The sequence below is a fragment of the Mytilus galloprovincialis genome, chromosome 5 (assembly GCF_965363235.1).
Source record: "Mytilus galloprovincialis chromosome 5, xbMytGall1.hap1.1, whole genome shotgun sequence".
Taxonomy (NCBI): Eukaryota; Metazoa; Mollusca; class Bivalvia; order Mytilida; family Mytilidae; genus Mytilus; species Mytilus galloprovincialis.
In genome coordinates, this window is record NC_134842.1 from 34,108,484 (window position 1) to 34,130,347 (window position 21,864).

General features: G+C 30.1%; 1 protein-coding gene across 2 annotated transcripts; it reads right to left on the bottom strand.

Annotated features, from left to right (window-relative positions):
* Positions 1-1,750: 1,750 nt before the first annotated feature.
* Positions 1,751-21,006, bottom strand: LOC143075674 (cytochrome P450 4B1-like). Of its 2 annotated transcripts, XR_012978383.1 has the most exons (14): positions 20,801-21,006; positions 19,478-19,663; positions 17,585-17,786; positions 15,775-15,902; positions 14,946-15,070; positions 14,433-14,495; positions 13,535-13,661; positions 12,750-12,882; positions 11,990-12,113; positions 10,972-11,167; positions 10,401-10,483; positions 9,191-9,256; positions 4,526-8,818; positions 1,751-4,032 (listed from the first exon to the last, which is right to left on the bottom strand). XR_012978383.1 is itself a non-coding variant. In XM_076251202.1 (13 exons), exons 2-13 carry the CDS (start codon positions 19,640-19,642, stop codon positions 8,713-8,715), a joined length of 1,518 nt encoding a protein of 505 aa, XP_076107317.1. In that variant the 5' UTR covers positions 19,643-19,663; positions 20,801-21,006; the 3' UTR covers positions 1,751-8,712. The 2 variants fall into 2 exon arrangements, 1 of the variants encoding a protein (XP_076107317.1); XM_076251202.1 differs by having other exon boundaries at positions 1,751-8,818.
* Between the last annotated feature and the right edge of the window lie 858 nt (positions 21,007-21,864).

Here is a 21,864-nt window from a genome sequence, read left to right on the forward strand (position 1 = left end):
TAATACATTTAGTGCAAATCTGACATTGGGTTTATATGTTCATCAAATTAAGATCTATCTGCCAACAAATTTTCAGACAAATCCAACATCCAGCTGTTGGGTTGCTGTCCCTGAATTTGTTATTTTAAGGAAATTTTGCAGTTTTTGGTTATTACCTTAGATATCATTATATTATCTGATAATATTTAATATCTAATACTGTTAATTATGTTTTGATTTCACATGATTTACAAAGCATCAGTAAACACAGGTGAGCAACACAGGCTCTTGAGAGCCTCTAGTTAATATTGAACACAATACAGCTGCTGGTTTTGATTTGCTAGTCTTGATTTTTGGTGTATATATAATTTATTGAAGTGCTGTGATGAGCTTGTTTTCCATAGAACAAAAATTGTTGTTTGCTACAAACCAAATCCCTGCACAGACAGCATAAAAACATTTTTCCTGACTTTTTAACTGATTTTTATCCATTTGATCTATTAACAGGTACAAATGAAGAATCAAAACACAGGAAACAAAAATGTGTCCTCAGTACACGGATGCCCCATCCACACTATCATTTTCTATGTTCAGTGGATTGTGTAAGGGACTACATCAAAAGATCGATGTAGGATAAAAAACTTAAATCAAATAGAATGGGGGGTGGGGTTAAAATTCTGCAAGTTTTGTATATCTAAAATCGATTTTTACATATATCCCTATTGGTAAATCAATTTTTCCCAAATTAAGTTAAGAGGAGGGGTGGGGGTCAGTGAAAAAACTATGTGAATTAGGTTTTTTATCCTACATTGAACTTTTGATGTCATCCCTAAATTGGGGAAAATCTCTAATTGGGCATCAAAATTATAAAGATCATATCATCAAGGACATGTGTATTAAGTTTCAAGTTGATTGGACTTCAACTTCATCAAAAACTACCTCAACCAAAAACTTTAACCTGAAGGGGGACAGACAAACGGACAAACAGACAGAGGGACGAACTAACGGACGTACAGACCTGAAAACATAATGCCCATAAATGGGGCAAAAAAATTCAAAATATGAACATTACAGACAAGGTTTAAGTTAATATTATCCTCTGACACCAACAACCATTGTCAAGGACTGAGACAAAAGTGAAAGTCTTTCCCTTAGGTCTAAATTTTCTGGGCTTTTGCTTGTTCATTACTTTATTCTTGATATTTCTTATTGACATTGTAACGTTGGTACCAGATAAATCTTTTAAAGATCAACAGTACTATTATTTCCATTACACTGTATAAGAAGAGGAATAACACAAGAAGAAGCAATTAAAACATAGAATTGTAAACCATACCTATTAAACTAGAACAAACTTAATGGCAAAAATTTGTAAACAATCAGGAATCGGATGTTTAGCAGTTGTCATTTGTTTTATAAGGTTCATAAGTGTTTCTCATTTTTTTTTAATAAAGATTGGACCGTTGGTTTTCAAGTTTGAATGGTTTACAATAGTCATTTTTGGGGCCCTTTATAGCTTGCTGTTCAGTGCTAGCCAAGGCTTTGTGTTGACGACCGTACTTTGACCTATAATGGTTTACTTTTATAAATTGTGAATCGTCTCATTGGCACTTATACCACATCTTCTTATATCTATATATATGTATTCATGCAGATGTGAAAAGTTGCACAGGGAGAACCAGAGATCTGACTTTCATCAAATTCCTAGATGATCATGGACACAAGAAACTAGATATCTAAGGGTATTATATTAGCTTAGAATTTATGATGATAACTTTTTACAAATTTTATTATTTTCTCTTAAACTTACATAATGTTACAATATTCAACAAAATTGAAAAAATCACTTAAACAATCACAACTAAGTAAGAATTTTTACTCTTGTAATATTTTCATGCATTTTATTATTTCAGTAATTTTGACAATAGTAGTTTTCTCTGACCATTATAAACTAATAATTTTGGATGTAACACATCTTCTGATTGGCTGACATCGTTTTGTTTATCTTATTATAGACACAATTTTGTCGTGTGACCATGACGTCATCAACGTTTTTTCATGATTTGCGCCGGTTTAAAATGGAATTTAGAATTAAATTATATTAAGAAATAACTGTAATATTTTGTCAGTCTATTCGAAATAACATAAAAAATAGGCAGTTGCTATTTGTCCGGCCAATACAATGCGCATGTCACTATATTATTTGTGTGTGTGTGTAATATTATCTTCAGCAGCACCAGATGGGTAGCACATGTTTGTAATCTTTAGTGTTAGGGCCTAATCTTGTTACTGGTAATCAGTGAAATTGTTGTTTTCTTCATACTAGTATATAATCCAATGTGGATAAAGAATAATTAGAAAAAAATTATATATATCCCATTTTTTTTATATAAGAAGAGAGTAGAAATTACTTGTAAAACAAACTTAGTAGTGCTTGAATCGTGCATTTTAAGTTAACGTAAAGGATTTTGTCTAGCTGAAAAAGGTACAAAATTATTATGTCTGTAGCTGTCAAAAAGAATTATAGAACCCTTGACATAAAGTTATCCATATTTTGAGTGAGAGGTGAGAGATTTTTCTATAATCCCCCCCCCCCCAAAAAAAAAAAGTAAAAACACTGTTTTTTTATTCTATTCACATGGGGGGTCGGGGTGACACGGTGTGCTCTTTTTCCCAAATTTCACTTCTTTTTTTTTCTCCTGATCACATCTTTGTTGTCCCGTGTATTCATTACCCCACTTTTTATAATCCTATTTCCAACATCCCCACTTCAAGTTTGTAGCCTCAATCCCCCCCCTTGTAAAGACCTTTCTCAACTACTCTTGCTTTTAACATCTTTTCCACCATTTACACAGCTGTTGCGAGTCGAATAATTTTGTAAAACTAGTTCTCCGATCAGTTATCTTTTATTTCCCATTTTCCTTGTGATTTCAATTTTTTTGAGTCCTTTTATAAGATTATATCATTCTTGGAAGTTCATAATATCATGTTCCATTGTCAAATTCCGCAAACTGTAAAATTTATTACAAATATTGATATCACCGTTTTCAGCCATGATCCTAAAATTGAAAACCAGTGATCAGATTACACGTGCTCCCTTGGTGCTACTGAAGATAATATTACACGCACTTCCAAACGCACATTATATGACATGCTTATTACAATGGCCGGACAAATAGCCCTGACAAATAGTCACTCCATATAAATATTAGTCATTCCTTAAATTATGCAAATAAGATATATATATATGTAAAAAAAGTATCCTTTTTAATGACATTGAAATTTCATATGAAAAGAACTTCACATGTATGTTTATCAGATCTTTTTTTATTTAACTATGATATTGAGATTCATATATTTTGTACATTCAATGTTTAATAAAAAAGAGTTTAAGAGTAATAATTCTGTAACTTCACAAAAAATGTCCTAAAAAAAAATATAAATCGACTTTAAATTAGGTCGATGTGACTGTATCACAACAACATTAACCAGAATGTATAAATCAACAAAGAATCTGACAAACATACTGACAATATATAATTTATAAAACACTACACCAAACTGAGACCACAACAACTAGTCTCACCCTTCCCTAGATTTTCCATCAAAACATGATGGAATTTTGTGATGGAACAAATGCCATCATCTTGATGGAGTATTGGAACAGCTTTCCATCAACTTTCCATCAATGATGGAAAATGGTTGATGGAAATTTTTTGATGGAATTTGTGTTCATGATGGTGGAAAACTGATGGCATAATTTCCATCTGATGGATAATTGATGGTATTTTTGCCATCTGATGGATAATTGATGGAACATTTTAACTGATGGAATATTTTCCATTACATGTAATATGCATGGAAACTTGATGGAGAATTGACCATCAGATGGAATTTGAAAATCTTTCCATATATGGCATTTTCTGTGATGTCATAAAACAATATTTGTTCTCTGTCGTCTATAGGTAGTCCAGTTACATGTGTGTATCTTTTAGTTCAGTACTGTCCCATTGGAATCTCTGTCCTTAAAGTTGAATTAGTTGATGGCAAATTCTGCAAAATAAAAATAAAAGAATCTAGCATATTATAAACATGATTAAATTAGAATAAGTTAACATTGTAAAGACATAAAGTAAAGTTATTAGTTACTTGTCATTTGTGGATTATATAAATGTATAATTGTCAGTCATACCACAGATCTCTAATTTTATAGCAAAATTATTTTATTGGAATTAAGTACTAAATAATTTTATAAAAAAAATAATGTTTTAAAATGATACAAAATATGATTCCTGTCGTACACAATTGTATGATATGTATATTCACATTTTTTGTGTCATTTGGTCTTTTGTTGATAGTTGTCTCACTGGCAATTATACCATGTATACCACATCTTCTTGATTAATAATTTCTATAAATCTATGGTCTAGTGTTTTTCTCTTGACTCTGAAAAGCTAATAAAACATTTTAAATGTCACTTAACTTTGAACTAAAAGAGCATGCACATATATTCAAAATGGTGGAAATTCTAATACATTGTACTTACCAAAAGATTTAATCCAGAACATGTGTACACACTAATCTTCCTAAATCCAAGAGACAATTATGTCATCAGAAGAATACATCTGCACTATTCAATCCCATTCAATAGAATTAATAAGAACCTTTTGATCTAAATCCATTGTAAAATTCATAATTTGTTAATGACAGAAGACATCTTTGCTTCTTGTCTGCATGTTCATGAATGTTCAAATTTGAATTTGTTGATTTGTTGAGGTTGTGTAGGGTCTTGTGACAATTTGATTTCTTTGAAATGTGCCCCTAATAAATACTGTTAATTATCTCAATCTTGAATAATTGCTATAAATTATATAAAAAATATGTATTTATAGTTTGTAGTTTATCTTTATGTTATATTTAGTTAGAGAAGAATGCATAAAAACATGTGCTCTCCTCATTGGGCCTCAAACTCTGTGTTCATTTATGATGTCACATCCTGTACACAAATGTTAAAGGAAAACAGATTGGCACCTGACACCTGTGATGGAAAAATTTCTAAGTTTTTTTCCATCAAGAAAAATGACAGAGTCCAAATACCATCCCTCTTTCCATCAAAGAAAATGTTTAAGTCCAATTTCCATCAAAATTCTTTTATTTCCATCCTATTTACCATCAGATGGAATAAGTGCCATCATATTTTCCATCAGGGGTAAAAATGCCATCCAATTTTCCATCAAAGGGTAAAAATGCCATCCAATTTTCCATCAGGGGTTAAAGATTCCATCAAATTTTCCATCAAAAGAATGATGATGGAAAAAATATTTCTAATTTCCATCATCCTTTGATGGATATTTTTGGTTTGGGATGGAATTCCATCAAGTACCATCAAATTTCCATCAATTGTCCATCAAGTGTTGATGGAAAATGAAGAAATTGATGGAAGATCTAGGGAAGGGCTGAGTGAGTGAGTAACAATTATAAGAATAAAACATTCAAAAACAAAAAAATGTACATGAATATAAACAATAAACATTAATATTCAAATAGCATTAATAAGATATAAATATTACTTGCATTGACTGTGACATAAAAAGTCCATTTACTAGATAATGTGAATTAATAAAATTAACAAATTAAAAAAAAAAATAATCAGGAAACTTGCATTGAAAAATAAAAACATTAATTATTATTGCTGTAATATAAAACATGTTAAGTGTTGGAAGATATTAAGATATAGTAACCATTATTTTTCATATATTCTGCTGTACATATCTATAAATTGAGATATTTATGAAATATGTTGATTTTTCATAAATTTAGAGTTGATACATGTACTTACATTTATGTTAAAATCATAGAATTTCAAGGTTTGTTGAACAGGAGAAAAAACTCCTTAAATGTTATACCAAACAAATTCCATGCACAAATCAAATCCCTCCCAATAGAACACATTCTAATTGTAGAATGTGAGTAAAACATTATAACCAGCATAATCCATGTATCAGATAAGCAACAAACTATCATAAAAACAATTTCGAAACTTTCTACACAACTTGGAGAATACACACAACAAAAACAACCAGATGCTCCGCAGGGCGTAGCTTTATACGACCACAGAGGTCGAACTCTGAACAGTTGGGCAAGTATGGACACAACATTTAAGCTTGATACAGCTCTGAATTTGGATTGTGATTAAATAGTTGACACAACATAGGTTTCTGACACAGAATGAATGTGGTCTGAGAAACTTAAACCATGGAAGTATTATATTGACAGGAACTACAACGATTAATTAGCATTTATTTATAACCCGGGTAGCCCTGTAGAAAAGATATGGAAACTGTCTAATTAATACGCTGTCGTTAATTTCTTTTGTGACTATCTGCGATGCCGCAGTCATAAATTGACCAGAGATACTTCTTATCAATCACGTGGTTTTAATCGAGACAGCTTAACAATATTACCTGTCGGAAAACACCTTTACTTATTCCAATCGCCTCCGTAGACCTTTATTCGTGAACAACTTATTTAAACAAATCGACTGATGCATAAAAAATGAAAATCGACCCAGAATTAATTATTCTACAACGATTTGAAATAGTGAGTGACATTATTTTATTAGTTTGTGGGTGAAGTTTAAATCGCGATTAAGGTGTGTTCCGGTTACCGCCGGTTAACATTAAATATATTTGATAAATATTAAAACTGTGAAGTTTAGAGTAATATATATGGTTAAGTTACTGGATAATCCTGGAAAGTAGAAATTTCCAGTTTACAATACGAAAATTAATCGAGCAAGTACCAATCAACAAAATACAGCAGAAGAAAACAGAGATCTAACTACGTTATATAGATATTTATATAATACATTTCTGTCCCCTAAAATATGTTAGCACTATCCGACCAAATGAAACCGTCCAAATGATACTGGTAAATATTATTGAACAGTCGCACAAGTATATGTATAATGTCACTATACAAATCCTTGAGTCGCAGTACTAAAAAGTATTTCAACGCATCGGGGTTCAGCTGAACAGTCGTATATATACCAACCAATGATCTTACCCTGGATTTAGAACGAAGCTTAATAATTCCTACATTTACTCAAAATCTCTTTGATCCGTTTTGATTTTATCAGAACGATCATTTACAATCGTCTTAAATATGCAGGAAATGTGTGCCACTCAATGGAGTAAACAGTAGTTATTATATAATCACAACTTGCGATATATATTACATATAGTGCACTTTCTACCGAAAAAATAAATCAATAAAAATGAGGCATTTATTCAATAATTTGGTACAAATTTCCATTGTCAATGTGTTTTTCTATAGAATTAATGATGACTCGCACTAATCCATCAATCACTCAATCGGCACAGTTAGGTAACGGAATCTGCCGAGGTTTGCCGATTGCTGTTTCCTAAAAATTGATCACAACTTTTGATTTCTTCGTTTATTTCCGTTATCCCGAAAGCAACCGAGAATGACAATATTGTAGGGCACCACACGCTGGTATGTAAATAACGTGCCATGTTTCAAGCTAATTAACATGTCATTAAATTGGGCGCGGCATCGCAGATGAAACGTTTGAAGTCGGGTCGTAGTAGTTCCTGTCAATATAATACTTCCATGCTTAAACTTAACCCAAAAACTTAAAAATTTTAAATTGGACATTTACCTATTATGGTCCAATATCCAAAATCTAAATACATGGTTAGATTCAGCATATCATAGAACCCCAAGAATTGTCCTTCTTTTACTTTAAGGGTCCTTAAACTTTACAGATTGACTTCTTTCATGGTTATAGTTAGGTTAGATGTTTTAGGTTAGGGTTAGGTTTTAGGGTTAGAGCTAGTGCTAGGTTTAGGAATCAGTTAGGGTAAGGTTTGGGGTTAGGGATAGTTTAGTATAGCTCTATATGGCTTGGTACTCCTAAAGTAAAAGAAGGCCCAAGAATTCAATTTTTTATGAAATCAAATAATGTTCAATTTTAGACCCTTTAGACCTCAATGTGGACCAATTTGATAAACAGGCCCAAATATTAAAAATCTAAATACATGGTTAGATTCAACATATCAAAGAATCCCTAGAATTCAATTTTTGTTGAAATCTAACAAATTTTAATTTGGGACCCCGATTTGGACCAACTTGAAAACTGGGCCCATAATCAAAAATCTAAGTACATGTTTAATTTCAGCATATCAAAGAACCCAAAGAATTTGATTTTTGTTAAAATCAAACTAAGTTTAATTTTGGACCCTTTGGACCTTAATGTAGACTAACTTGAAAACAGGACCAAATATTAGGAATCTAAATACACGGTTAGATTCGGCATATCAAAGAACCCCAATGATTCATTTTTTGATGAATTCCAATATACGACCAAAACATTTTCAATTTTTGCGGTCGCATAAAAATAGTATATATCATTAAAAATGAATGAATAATCTTCTTTTATGGTATCTTCTGTTCTAAAATCTATATATTAATTTATAAAACACTTTTTTCCATGACTTATCTCCCTTGTTGATGGATTTTTTAAAAACATTATTTGAAATAATTTTAGGTAAACATCTCTCTTTAATCCTTGATAATGTGATTTTTGCATTAATATGTTCAAGTCGTGGTAATTCTATAGCTTCAAAAAATGATAATATTCATTAGATATTGTATAAATTCTGTTTTAGAAAAATAGCCCTCATTACAGAAATAAAAATCTTGAAAAGTCTTTCACAAGTCTCTTTCTTTGAAGTTCACCATGATACCAGTTTTTGCTCTCAAAACAACTTCCATGAAAGGTTCAACAACATGATCTGGATCTAGTGATACTTCAAATCTGTTAAAAACAAAAATACTTATATAATTCATGATCTAAAATTACACATTACAGAATTTATCTTAATCCGTTATTTTGGGCAATTAAACTTTATGTAATGTAAAAAAGGTACAAATTAATGTAACCTATCAATTATTTCAACTTCGTACTTGAATTGGCGTACAAAACTTTAATTCTTGTATCTATGATGAATTATTTGTATATATTATATTTTGACTCAAAGCATAACTAAGCACTTATCTATATCAGAAACAAACAAACAAAAATCATTAAAATACTTTAAATACAGTTTTCTAACTATTTTAACTAAGTTTGAATTTTGAAAGTGGTAGGTTTTTATTTGCCTACCTGTTAAAATACATTTAATCATACCTTTTGATTATTCTTGCAATCATCACTTTTTCTTCATTCTGTGCAAAATTCATTCCAATACAGTTTCTGAAAAGTTAAATTATATTAATTAAATCGTCATATATAAAATATAATTATATCTTCCAAATTAATCAAGAAGAAATGATGAGAAATGCATTGCTTATTTGATGTTTGCTTAGTATAAGTGGTAAATATTGCATGTATATTCTTTATGAGGGTGTACTGGTAAGTGTGTGCTCAATTAAATGTAATATTTATAGTATGTGAAATTTATATTCAGTCCAATGGAAGAACATTTCACTTGGGTACAGACTACAGTTTGTGTGATTGTTTTTTTTTTTTATATTGTGTGACTAAGCTCTTAAATTTTCATCATGGTATTGCTTTCAAATTTCTCTCCTCAACATCCCAATGCATTGAATTTTACCTTGGTCACAAAAAAAAAACCTGGTGTAGAACACAATATATCCCATTCTTGATATGGGAGATAACTCATTATTGAATAAAAATATTTGGTCAAACTATATGGATCCATCTCATAAAGCTGCATACCTCATATCTTTTTTGGTTTATTAAATAATTAACTCATATTTACCTTTTAACCATAGAAATAGGAGCACATCTATAAGGAGATGTCACATAAGGAGTATTTTGCACAAATACCTCTGCTTTACATGGGAGATAACTCATATTTCACTTGAATCAACTGAAGTTTTAGCAAACTTTCATGATGGTTTTTGAAGATAAAAATTGGAATTATAATATTTTTTTATTAGTTTAGAATTTCATGGCAAGTAAGTCTTGTGTTTTAAGCTCTTCTTTCTCTGATTAATATTGGAGAAAGAAAGAGCTAAAATCAAGGTTAGATTCACTTGATCTAAGTCAGGGGTTTACACAGTATATATTGGAGATGATACATATCTTACTGGAGCCAGCAAATAATAAAGTAAAAGTTCAAGGATCTGATGTGAATATGGGAGATTATCCTCATTGATATAGGAGACAACTCATTTATAACTCCGCACCTTTTCTCAAAACATGTCTTATTATACAGATCTTTCCAATAGTGTTTTTCCCTCAAATCTCATGGTTTATTACAGAAATAGTTTTTATTTAACTTGTTCCCGAAAGAAAAAAGTTTTAAGAAAAAGGTATAAAGTAATTACCAGTTATGAGTTATCTCCCATATCAAGGTCAGATAAATATTTACCTTGGTCCAGCTGAAAATGGAGTAAAGCTATATGGATCCATTTCATGATGTTTGTCTCCCTCAAATCTCTCTGGTCTAAACTCCTAGAAATGAAAATAAACAAAGCTGTGATCACAATACAACCTTTTGTTTTTCATTATTTACTATCATTACTGTCACATAATAAATTATCTGAATTTTTATACACATTAATTACAACAATAAGAAAAGGACCAACTTAAATTAACAAATTGTATTAGTGTGATTAAATATAATGAACAGCCTTACAGAAACAAGACTCAGCTATTCTCACATTTGCACCAGCATTTTTATTTTAATCTTTATGTAGGAACATCATTTCTGCTCATCTAAAAATCATGTTCAAATTATGAAGCAGTTTACATGTTCTTTTAAAAATGTATATAAAATTCACGATATGCTCTCATGGAATTATAATTTACACATTTGTAATAATTACACTACTATATGTAAAGATTAAAAGGAAGATGTTTTTACAAACTAAGAGATTACATGGTAGTAAGAAAACCAGGGCAGGCTAAAAAAAATATGTTCTGTATATTGTAAGACCTACTGTAGGATTTTGCCAGACATCAGGATGATTTTGAGCATGGTAAATACCCAGATCTATTAATATTCCAGCAGGTATCTCTACACCATTGGTAACAACAGGTTGATCTAGCATTCTGTTGACTATGGATACAGGCGAATGTAATCTCATTACTTCCTTTAAGAAACACGTCAAGTATCTCAAATTTGATAGATCTTCACTAAATAAAATAAAAGAACTGTAGACTTAAAAATAATATTTTAGAAAGAATGTTTATGATAATAGAGCTTTTATTACAAAAATAATTCCAATGAAAAATTTTTTTTTAACTGATAAGTTGTATACTGAGGATTCATTATTATTCATTTGATACCAATTTTAGTGGATTTCATGGTAACCTGTAAATCCCATATTTCATTGTAAGATGAATTAATGTGGTACCTAACACTACAGGGAAATAACTCTGTAAAATCAGCTAAACGTTTTAATTACTTTGTGTTGTTTAGGGAATATTAAGCTTCTCAATGATCAAAATAAGGGTTGGTCAAACTGCTATATAACCAGTGTAATTTTCCTGATAAAACGGTTGGTTCAAATTTTTTGAAATTTTTACATTTTTGTTAGAGGGTCAAAGTAAATACTTTGTTAAAATTTTATGAAAATTAAAGGAGCCAAATTTATTTTAGTGAAGGTACCTTAAATGACTTTTCTATAAGAATATATTCAGACTTTGGTAAAACCATGAAATCAAATATCCACAAAATTACAAGTCTTCCTCAATCAACGAAAAATGGTACGCTCAAAAATAAATAATCCACAGTAGGTGTATAACTATACAATGACATAATTTTATATTCATTTGCAAAAATGTAATTTTCTAATACTATATCTAATAAATTATAAAAAAAATAAATTCAGTCACCATGTAAAACTTGTTTTCAAGCTACAAATTGTGAACAAAATGACATGCTTTGTAATCAAAGGTACAGGTATTTTTATGCAACTTTATAGAAAGAGAACTAAAAATAAAATACAATTTTACCTGTCAACAGTATTTTTGCTGCCAATGACCTGTTTAATTTCCTGATAAACTTTGTCCTGGATAGCTTTGAATTTACCCAAACAATACATACTCCAACTAAGCACACAAGATGTTGTGTCATGACCTAGAACATAAACTCTTCCATATAAAGCGGTATGCAAAATATAGTTAAGATCTGAGTTTTATAACTTCTACTTCTATAAGGATTTAGATATCAAACACAAAGAAATAATTAAATGCTTAAAAATAAATCACAAGTTTTATCGACTCTGGACGATTTTGAGGTTGACTATGATATTGTTAAGACATCTGTTTGTTGTTGAAGACTTTGTTGCCCTTCAGATGTCTTTCGGTTATTTTTTTGGTTGGGTTTCTGTATCATTAATGTATACCCCTCTTCTCCTTTAAATCATATTTGTTAATGGCAAAGTGAACAGTTTCTCTTTACTTGTTTGTTTTATTTTATTACATAAGATAATATATACTGACAAACTCTATTCCTTGCACAGGATTAAACATGAAATGGAAGATATATCGTAGCTACTAGTAATCATATTCAATCAGAAATAATCTTTGAGAAGAATAGAAATGACAATCACAAATCTATCAAAAGTTAAGTTTGCTTTAATTTAAAACTTAAGATAGATAAGATGGCAGCATATGGGAATATTAATATACATATGTTTAATAGGCAAACAATTGGTGGTTACCGGCAATACTGAATCCAGTATTAGGTAGAACATTTTTGTTAAAAAATTACCAGCAAAAAGGAAGGTATCGACTTCTGCCCTGATTTCATCATCCGTCAGTCCGACACCATTGTCATCTTTGGCTGTTATTAATATATCAAGGAAATCCAAGTGTTTCTTCTTCTCTGTTTCTTTACTTTCATTCTTGGATGATCATTTATAAAATATATTAGATTTAAATTTAATTCTATCATTGCTTGATAATCAAAGAAAAAAAATATAGTCAAAATAGTTTCTTTGCTTATTTATAATACTGTCAAGTTAAAGAACCAACAATTGAGAGAAATTGTTTCATTATATCACAACTTACTTTATTAAGAATTTTCATGACCTAATTTTGAGAATCAAAATTTCTTATGTATTTTTTATAATAATATTTTGGTTATATGTTGACTGACAGGGTTTGGTGTAAAATTATGAGTGAAATCAATTATCTCCCCTTAAATATATGATTTTATTTTTGTCCAGAAGTGGAACACATTTTTTTTATTGACCAGGAACAATTTATAAATATTGATTTACTTAAATCAATTTTTATTTGCAGAAAATGCTATTAATTGAATCAACCCTAGATGTGGTAATTTTGAAATATAAAAGACATAAGTTTAAAGTATACTGTGGATTTGTGTATTTTCTTGGGTATCATTTTTTGGATTTGGGGAAATTTGTATTGTGCGGATATTTAATTTCATGGTTTTGCCAAATTCTACATTCAAGAATTTAAAACATTTATTCTTCGTTAAAATTTAAATTTGCATTAATATTTATCCTCCAAATCCCCCATGAGAGTACCTACCAGTTCTTTTCTTCTTGTAGAAATGATATCTTTTGAGAATTTATGAACATAATCACAAAGTTTAAAGAATTCTCTGCCATTGGCTGTCAGGTATCTATATATGAACTCTGGGTAGTGGTGAATATATCTACAGAAAAAAAATCCAATAAAGTTAAATATGTACATTTAAAATATGCAAAAAACTGATTATATCTTTGCCCTAAAAGAAAACGAAGTCTCTATCAATGAAAGTTCTTTTATTCGTTGTTTTCATTTATTATGTTGATGGAGTACAGGAGTGAAGAACTCCCTCCCCAATCTGTACTCACAACAGTTAATCAAAACCACAAAGTCTTATACAAGGTTTTTAATGGTAATTAAATCAAAGAATTTAAAAATACTCAATGAAATATTCATTACAATTGGATTCCATTGAATAATATACAATTACTGTCTTTTGATGAGGTAAATGTGTAGTTTTATTGACTTTTGAAAAATTGATATTCACTGAGGCCAAAGGTCAAAAGTCAATTAAACCACATATTTACCGAAACAAAAGACAGTAATTGTTTTATTCCATATTCCGAGAGAAATGTATGTAATGGCAGTTATGAATCAAAACCAATTGTACATCAATCGTTTTTTTTACAAAAATAGTGCAGGTAAAAGCACCCGACGTTATGCGCGGTGAATATCCTTTTTCCGCAGGTGAATATGCTTATTTATTCAAAATCCCATTCATATAGAAAAACCTACTAAAGTTTTATCAATATGGAATAATTTTTTTTATTTTATTGTTTCATTCTTAATTTCTTGATAGAAATATTAAATTATAAAATATTGCCCTATATTTTCAGAAAGAAAAAAGACAACATCTTCCAAAGAATTTTGTATAGTTATATTAATTGATAATACTCACAAACATCTTTCCTGAATGTGAAAACCAAGTCGATTCACTGCTATTACATATGGATGGTGTTCTCTGAAAATAAGGAAGCAACTATTACGTTAAACCTGCTAACTTTTTATGCACTTGTCATAAGTCAGAAGCCTGTTGTTCAGTGGTTGTTCAGTGATTGTTGTTTGTTAGTGTGTTAAAAACACAAGTGTTTCTTGTTTCTCGTTTTTAGACTGTTGGTTTTCCTATTTGAATGGTTTAAAATGATTTTTGGGGCACTATATAGCTTGTTGTTCAGTATGAGCCTAGGCTCCATGTTGAAGACCGTACTTTGACATATAATAGCTATATAGTTTACTTTTAAAAATTGAGACTTTGATGGAGAGTTGTCACATTGGCACTCATAACCAATCTTCCTATACCTTTTGTAAAAGAATATTTTTTTTCTATCAATTTTTGATCAATTGAAGATGAAAAGTAATATCATATACGTACTACAATTTTATAGAATTATTAACAAAATATTTTACATACCCAACTTGTTGTACATCTCCCTTATATCCCAAGGCACACTGAAGTAGAGTGTCTAATGTAGCCATGCTAGCTGGTTTGAATATATCTATGTATTTTCTCTTTTCACACATAGTTGCCAATTTATCCTAAAATAAATGTTTTCACAAGAATTGTGTGGTAGCTATGTGATCAAATCAGTAAGGATTTTATATTTGTTTCTTTTTGTTTTTCGATTGTATACTTCAGCATGTTTGATTTCAATAAGAATAATCATAGTACCTTGAAAATATTATTATATTTACAAATGTAGTACTTTATCAACATGATAAAACTAGATAGGAACAGCTTCTCCTATGTTTATTTCTCAACAGTAATATTTTCTAAAATTCCTCAAATCTTTACTTAAACTCCCATAAAGTATCAGAGATTCAATTGAAACTACTTTTAATAAAAAGCTTATCATTCATTTACTAGACAATATATTTGCATCAATTAGGCTGTTAGTTATCTTACTTGAATTGTTTTACATTTGTCATTAAATAAGGCCTTTTATAGATGACTATGTGGAAAATTATACCACATCTTTTTTATTTTTATTGGTTAAATCATTATTTCTATTTAATAATGGAATACTGTGGATTCATTTATTTTCTAGGGTATCAATTTTCGTGGATTGCTGAAAACTTGATTTCGTGGTTTTGACAATATCTGTATACAAAGCCTATTAAAACAGATGTATTTAACAGTTGATTTCTAGGTTCACCTGTATCCACGAAACCAACGAAAAGTGGTATCCAACGAAGAATAATTAATCCACAGTATTGAAGAAAGGCATTAATGTTTTACTCACCATTAATACATCGGTAACTTCATTGTAAATCTTGAAATACCCCGTCAATATACTGAAGTGGAATGCTGGTGTCAACAATCGACGATTTCTCTCCCATTTAGCTCCATTTGATAATAGAAGACTTTGACCTATAAAAGGAATAGGAATGAAAAATGAAAACAATCTGTAGGACTTAATGAAAGAAGAAATGTACAAATTTTTCATTTTACACTGATAATAATACAGCAATGAAGATAATAGAATAGATTTATCTTTATACTTTATGCATTTTCTTAAAAGAATGTTTTCTGAAGCTGAAGCTTGTCTCCCCATGCTGGATTTTCTCACTTTGTTGTAGATCCATTAATGGCTATGAGCTGTTTTCTACTTTTTGGTCAGTAGTTGTCTCTTTGACACATTCCCCATTTCCAATTTCATTTTTATATATCTGATATAAATGCTTCTTGAGGAATTCTGTCAATCTTAAGTCTTCTGTTAAAACGAACATTAGATAAAGAAAGTCCTGATAGTTTCATAAATTGTCTTTGCTCAACACAATCATTGTTCCCTGTTGCAATGTCAAAACTATTAGTAAAAATTTCACCTTAGTATTTCTATTGAAATTTGCAATGCCAGTCTATTCTTTCATTTTACAAAATAATATAAATCTGAAGTATATTTGTCAATATCTTTTACATTTCGTAGGATGTCAAATTTTGATGTGAAGAAATTACAAAGAATTCAATTATATTATCTTAGAAATTCAATATTTCTATGCTAAACTTAAGGAATGAACAAGTACATGTATTGATTTATTTATATAGACACAAGTATCTTTGATTTAACCTAAGAATGTATCATTTAATTTAATATGTTTAAGGCAGGGGGAGATAATTAATATGTTTAATGCAGGGGGAGAAAACTAATATGTTTATTTCAGGGGGAGATAATTAATATGTTTAATGCAGGGGGAGAAAACTAATATGTTTATTTCAGGGGGAGATAATTAAATATGTTTTTAATGCAAGACAATCATAAACAAAAATGTATTTAATATAGCTAAGGTATTAATATTATTTTATGAAACTTATTTATTTTAGAAAATGGAGGTTACCACGCTCTTGTTTTCTTGATATATTGCAAATTACTATTAAAAAATAAAACTGATTCACATTATTTTAATATTTCCTTAAATTATCTCCCCCTGAATTGAACACATTAAACATATTTCATAATAACCAAACTTTATTATTTTTACATAAAATTGTACATGTAACGTTGTATTGTTAGATGAGGGTCTATATGTGGTTTTTATAATCAAGAATAATGGGAGAAAAATTGAAGATATAGAGAAAAATTTGGCCGAAAATATTGAATAAAAATTATTAGATGCTAAATTGAAAATTCAATTGAAAAGACCAAAACATATTTGAAAGAATGTTTAGTAGAACAAAAAATGTAAAGAAATTAAAGAATAAAAATATTCAAAATTCCCTGTCGAGAGCCTCTTTCATATCGATCTCATTAGTTTGTCACCCCATACCACCTTTTCCCCTTAAGGTACTGTAGATTTATTTATTTTAGCTGATACTTATTTTCTTGGATTGAAAAAAAAAATGTATTTTAGTAACAATCATATTTGATATAGTGGTAAGTAAAAGTCTGGATTTAAACCTATAGAAAGTTCGTGATTTGTTAAAAACATGTAAATTTGTGGTTTATCAAAACCCATAAAATCCACAAAAAATGGTAACCCACGAATAATAATGAATCCACCTGTACAGAACACTTGAAAAAACAATACTATTGAAAGGATCTGAAATATCTATACCTAGCCATGGTACAAGGAATGGATACCCTGGTCCTACAGTAGGCTTTGGTGAATTAGACCTCATGACTTCTTTGATTGTATCTGGATGTGCTAGCATCACAGTTGGAAAGAATGTTGACAACCAAAACACATATATCTTCACTTTTTTCTGCACAATGAATTCTTCATGACATTTATAATGGAATTCACTAAAATTTCCTATCTGCAAAACACAAAAAATGAAACATGATTAATAAAGTTGACTCTATAAATTGAATTGTGTCTCAACCCAAAATGCAAGGAATCAAGAAGAGACCAACAAAATTTTACTCTAATTATAACTATTGTAACGTGTAACCGGGCGGGGACGTTTAGATATTTTAATCCTCGGGTTCGTACCAGTTTCCTGGGATTTGAAAAGCAATTCAAAAGTTCTAAAGTCAATAAAAAGTTTACACTACCACTAACAAATATGAAACAAATACTACATAAAACAAATTTCAACACTTATCAACCTAACCCGAACCTGTTGAATTAAAACTGTTTAAAACCCTTTCAGTCCGATACTGTTTAAACCAACTGTTTGAAACTATAGTCTGAAACCTAAATGTATGGAACTGGTTTGAAACCTAAATGTATGGAATGGGTCTGAAACCTAAATGTATGAAACTGGTCAGACAGTTTGGAACTATTGTCTGAAACCTAAATGTTTGGAACTGGTCTGAAACCTAAATGTTTGGATCGGGTCAGACAATTTGGAACTATTGTCCGAAACCTAAATGTTTGGAACTGGTCTGAAACCTAGATGTTTGGAACTGGTCTGGAACCTAAATGTTTGAAACGTGTCAGACGGTTTGGAACTATTGTCTGAAACCTAAATGTTTAAAAATGGGGCTGAACCGAAATTTATCAAACGGGCTGAAACCTGAATGTATAAAACGGGCTGAACCGAAATGTCTCAAACGGGCTGAAACCTGAATAAAACAAATGTATGGAAACTATTCAAACTGTTGTAAAACTTTCTTATGAAACTTAATAAAATAAACATGTCTATAACTGTCTGAACAACAGGGCAGCACTAAGGCATGGTATGTCAGCAAACACTCACTGCAATAGTGAAAGATGTGAGACGCAAAACCTTAGCACCAGCCCGGTTTGGACAATCTGTACCGAACCAACAGTCTCAGCCTTTCTATATTCTGTCCGCAGGTTCCAAGCACTACACTACACTTAAACTTAACCGACTGCCTGCTATAAACTACTTCCTTTCCAACCTTTCCGATGTTCACTGTCTGCTGTCTTTGGTACAAGTGACGATTTGAACAACAAATGGAAGTTTTTAACGACCTTGACTGGCTATACAGCCCTTGCACGGTCGGCTAAACGATTTGAACTGAATAGCTACCCACTATTTATACTTCGAACGCGGACCTCGAAGAGAGCACCCTAGCAACAACTGTACAGGTAAAGCGTCTGATAGCAACAAAGGATAAAGGGATGATTTTAATGCCGTTTTCAATGATAAAGAGATCAAATGGAAAATTCAAAGAGGTTTCGAAAAATATACAACTGTAGAAATATTTTATCCTTCTTAAACTGTAAATTCGTAACACTATATTGCAGGGGCACATCCAAATGTTTTTAAAAGAAGGTTAAAACCCATGACCCCCCCCCCTTTTTTCTAAATTATCTGACTGATTTGCTGCCTAAATGACATATACCTACAATAATGAACCCTATAATGAACAATATTGGTTTCCTGCCTGCTAACAAAAGTATATTTTCTTACATGATTACAAAGCAACATGCTACTACTTATAGCTATTATCGCTTTTTTTTAATAACAAAAGACAAATTAAAGAGATGCAATTTCAATATGTATGATATATATATGCTGAATTGTTTATAAATTACCTGGAAAATATTTCCAAATAACCAGTGTGGTTTTGGACCTGGTAATTTGGATAATGTTTTATGGACATATCTCAACCATTTCAAATATCTGTACAGCCTTATTCCAATGTATGTCATCACCAAGGTAACAGCACCAACTACAAATGTCCACGTTATAGTACCCATCGCTCTTACTTAATGTTGTCTCTTGAAATAGAATTATGAAGTACAATTGTGATTAAAGCACATGAAGCATGTTAATTATCATGAGAAATAACAAGTTAATAATTACAATGATGTCTTGAAAAATATATAAAAGATAATTAAGGTAGCACAATACAAAGATTTTTCATCCCCAATCAGACATCTTTAAACTGATGTAATTCCACTCATCTTTCTTTAAATTTTATAAATGAGGTACCAAAAGAAAGAAGAAGGATTAATCTTTCAAATTGAGATAATTTCATTATGACATAATTATTACATCATTAATTGTTATGTAATTAGTTGCCATATTGTGATGTCTATACTTGAATGAATTTAGCTTCTTTTATTATTCATAGCATCCCAAAATATTTTATAGATTCTTGCACAACACAGTTTGACCTCCAAAACTGTGTCTCAGATTTTTCCTATTGTATTTCATTCTCTCATAAATCTTCAATGAAGTTTGCAACATCAATTCATAAGAGACCACTTAATTCAATTGGGTATAAAATTTGTTCTATTGATGTTTTTGGAAATCTGAGACACAGTTTCGGAGGTCAGGCTGTGTTGTACAAGAATATATAAAATATTTTGGGATGCTATGAAGAACAAAGAAGCTATAAATTCATTCAAGTGTGGACATCACAATATAGCAACTAATTACATAATAATTAATTATGTAATAATTATGTCATAATGAAATTGTCACAATATGAAAGATTAATTTTTCTTCTTTCTTTTGGTACCTCATTTATGAAATATAAAGAAGGATGAAATGAATTACATCAGTTTAAAGTTGTCTGATTGGGAGTGACAAAATCTTTGTATTGTTTTACCTTAAAGAAGATAAAAGAAAAAATATAGAAAATATATGGCAAAAAAAATGAATAACCTCCAAACAGCTAGACCCTCATGCATTTGAGTAATACTAAAATACAATATTAAAAGAACTGTCAACTACATTCTATTCTCTGAAGACAGCTTTCACACCTAATACATTTAAACCTTTATCCTTTTAGTGTAAATAGTATATGTTAAAAATGTTGTGAAACTTGTACATGTAATACTATCAAAGACTGAAATAAATAAATGTATTATGTAGAATTGTTTTTCATTAACACAGTAATTGTAACATACCTGCATGCAAACTAATGGTACTTTTAAACTATATATATCTATAATCAATGCAAATCATAATACACAATTCTGCAATTTTCTTCTGTTAGCTATAGTCATGTTGTTTTCACACTTCTGCAGCACAATCTAATGTCAAACTGAAGCAAACATAGATCTGCCTTCAATGTCCTATATAATGACATTTAAAGCCATAACATATTCCCAAATATATTACACATGAATGCATCTGTTAATAAATGTATTCTATTTATAGTTTACTTACAATATTTCAGTAGTATCCAGGACTAAATTCTTTAAAACATTTTGTTTAAAAATTAAGATTTTGTAGGGGTTGATAAAATTGTCTTAAATTGGTGATGATTCTAAGTAACTTTGTATTCTTAATTTATTAGAACAAGAGGCTCCATGCATTCACTGCTTATATGATAATGTATATCAGACAAATTATATAAGTTTATATAAGTGATAAAAACAAAATTCACTTCAGATTTCTTGAAATACTTTTTTAAACCCAGATTTATTTTATTGCACAGTTTTCACAACTTTAATTATTAGTTTTTAGCTAAGCAAATACATATAAATGGCCAGTGCTTTTATCCATTTACTTGACACAGATGGTTAGTTGAGAACAAAAATTTACAAGAATGGGGTTAAAGCTATTATTTTCCTTTGTGAATTTTCCATTTCTATGTTGAATAATTTGAGTAATGATATGTAACTCTAAGTAACACTATTCTTCGTGGATTTTTTTAAGATAATTGACTTCAAGATCAGATGTTCAAAGTTGTTCCTGGTCCTATCTTGAATAGCCTGTCATAGTATTTTAGAGGGTCATCCAAACCCCCTGGCTATGGGTGTGTTGATATTCGAGGGCTTGGGGTTCCTAGTTGATTGATGGTTGATGCATTAAATGAAGCTTTGGAATCATCAATCATTAGGGTTCTCAATGTTAAATTTTAATTAATCTCAAGTCTTATACTTATCTCAAATATGACTAATTATTATTAACAAATATTTAATTGGGATTAGTATAAAGACAGGTGCATCAGTATAGAGCTGAAACT

Bases quoted from the DNA above. Each gene is read 5' to 3' on its own strand.
- LOC143075674 (XM_076251202.1), bottom strand. From the start codon at position 19,642: ATGGGTACTATAACGTGGACATTTGTAGTTGGTGCTGTTACCTTGGTG. The intron at 14,496-14,945 runs GTATGTAAAATA...CCTTATTTTCAG, and splicing joins GGAGATGTACAACAAGTTGG to AGAACACCATCCATATGTAA. The intron at 10,484-10,971 runs GTAGGTCTTACA...TTTCATTTCTAG, and splicing joins ATGTCTGGCAAAATCCTACA to GAGTTTAGACCAGAGAGATT.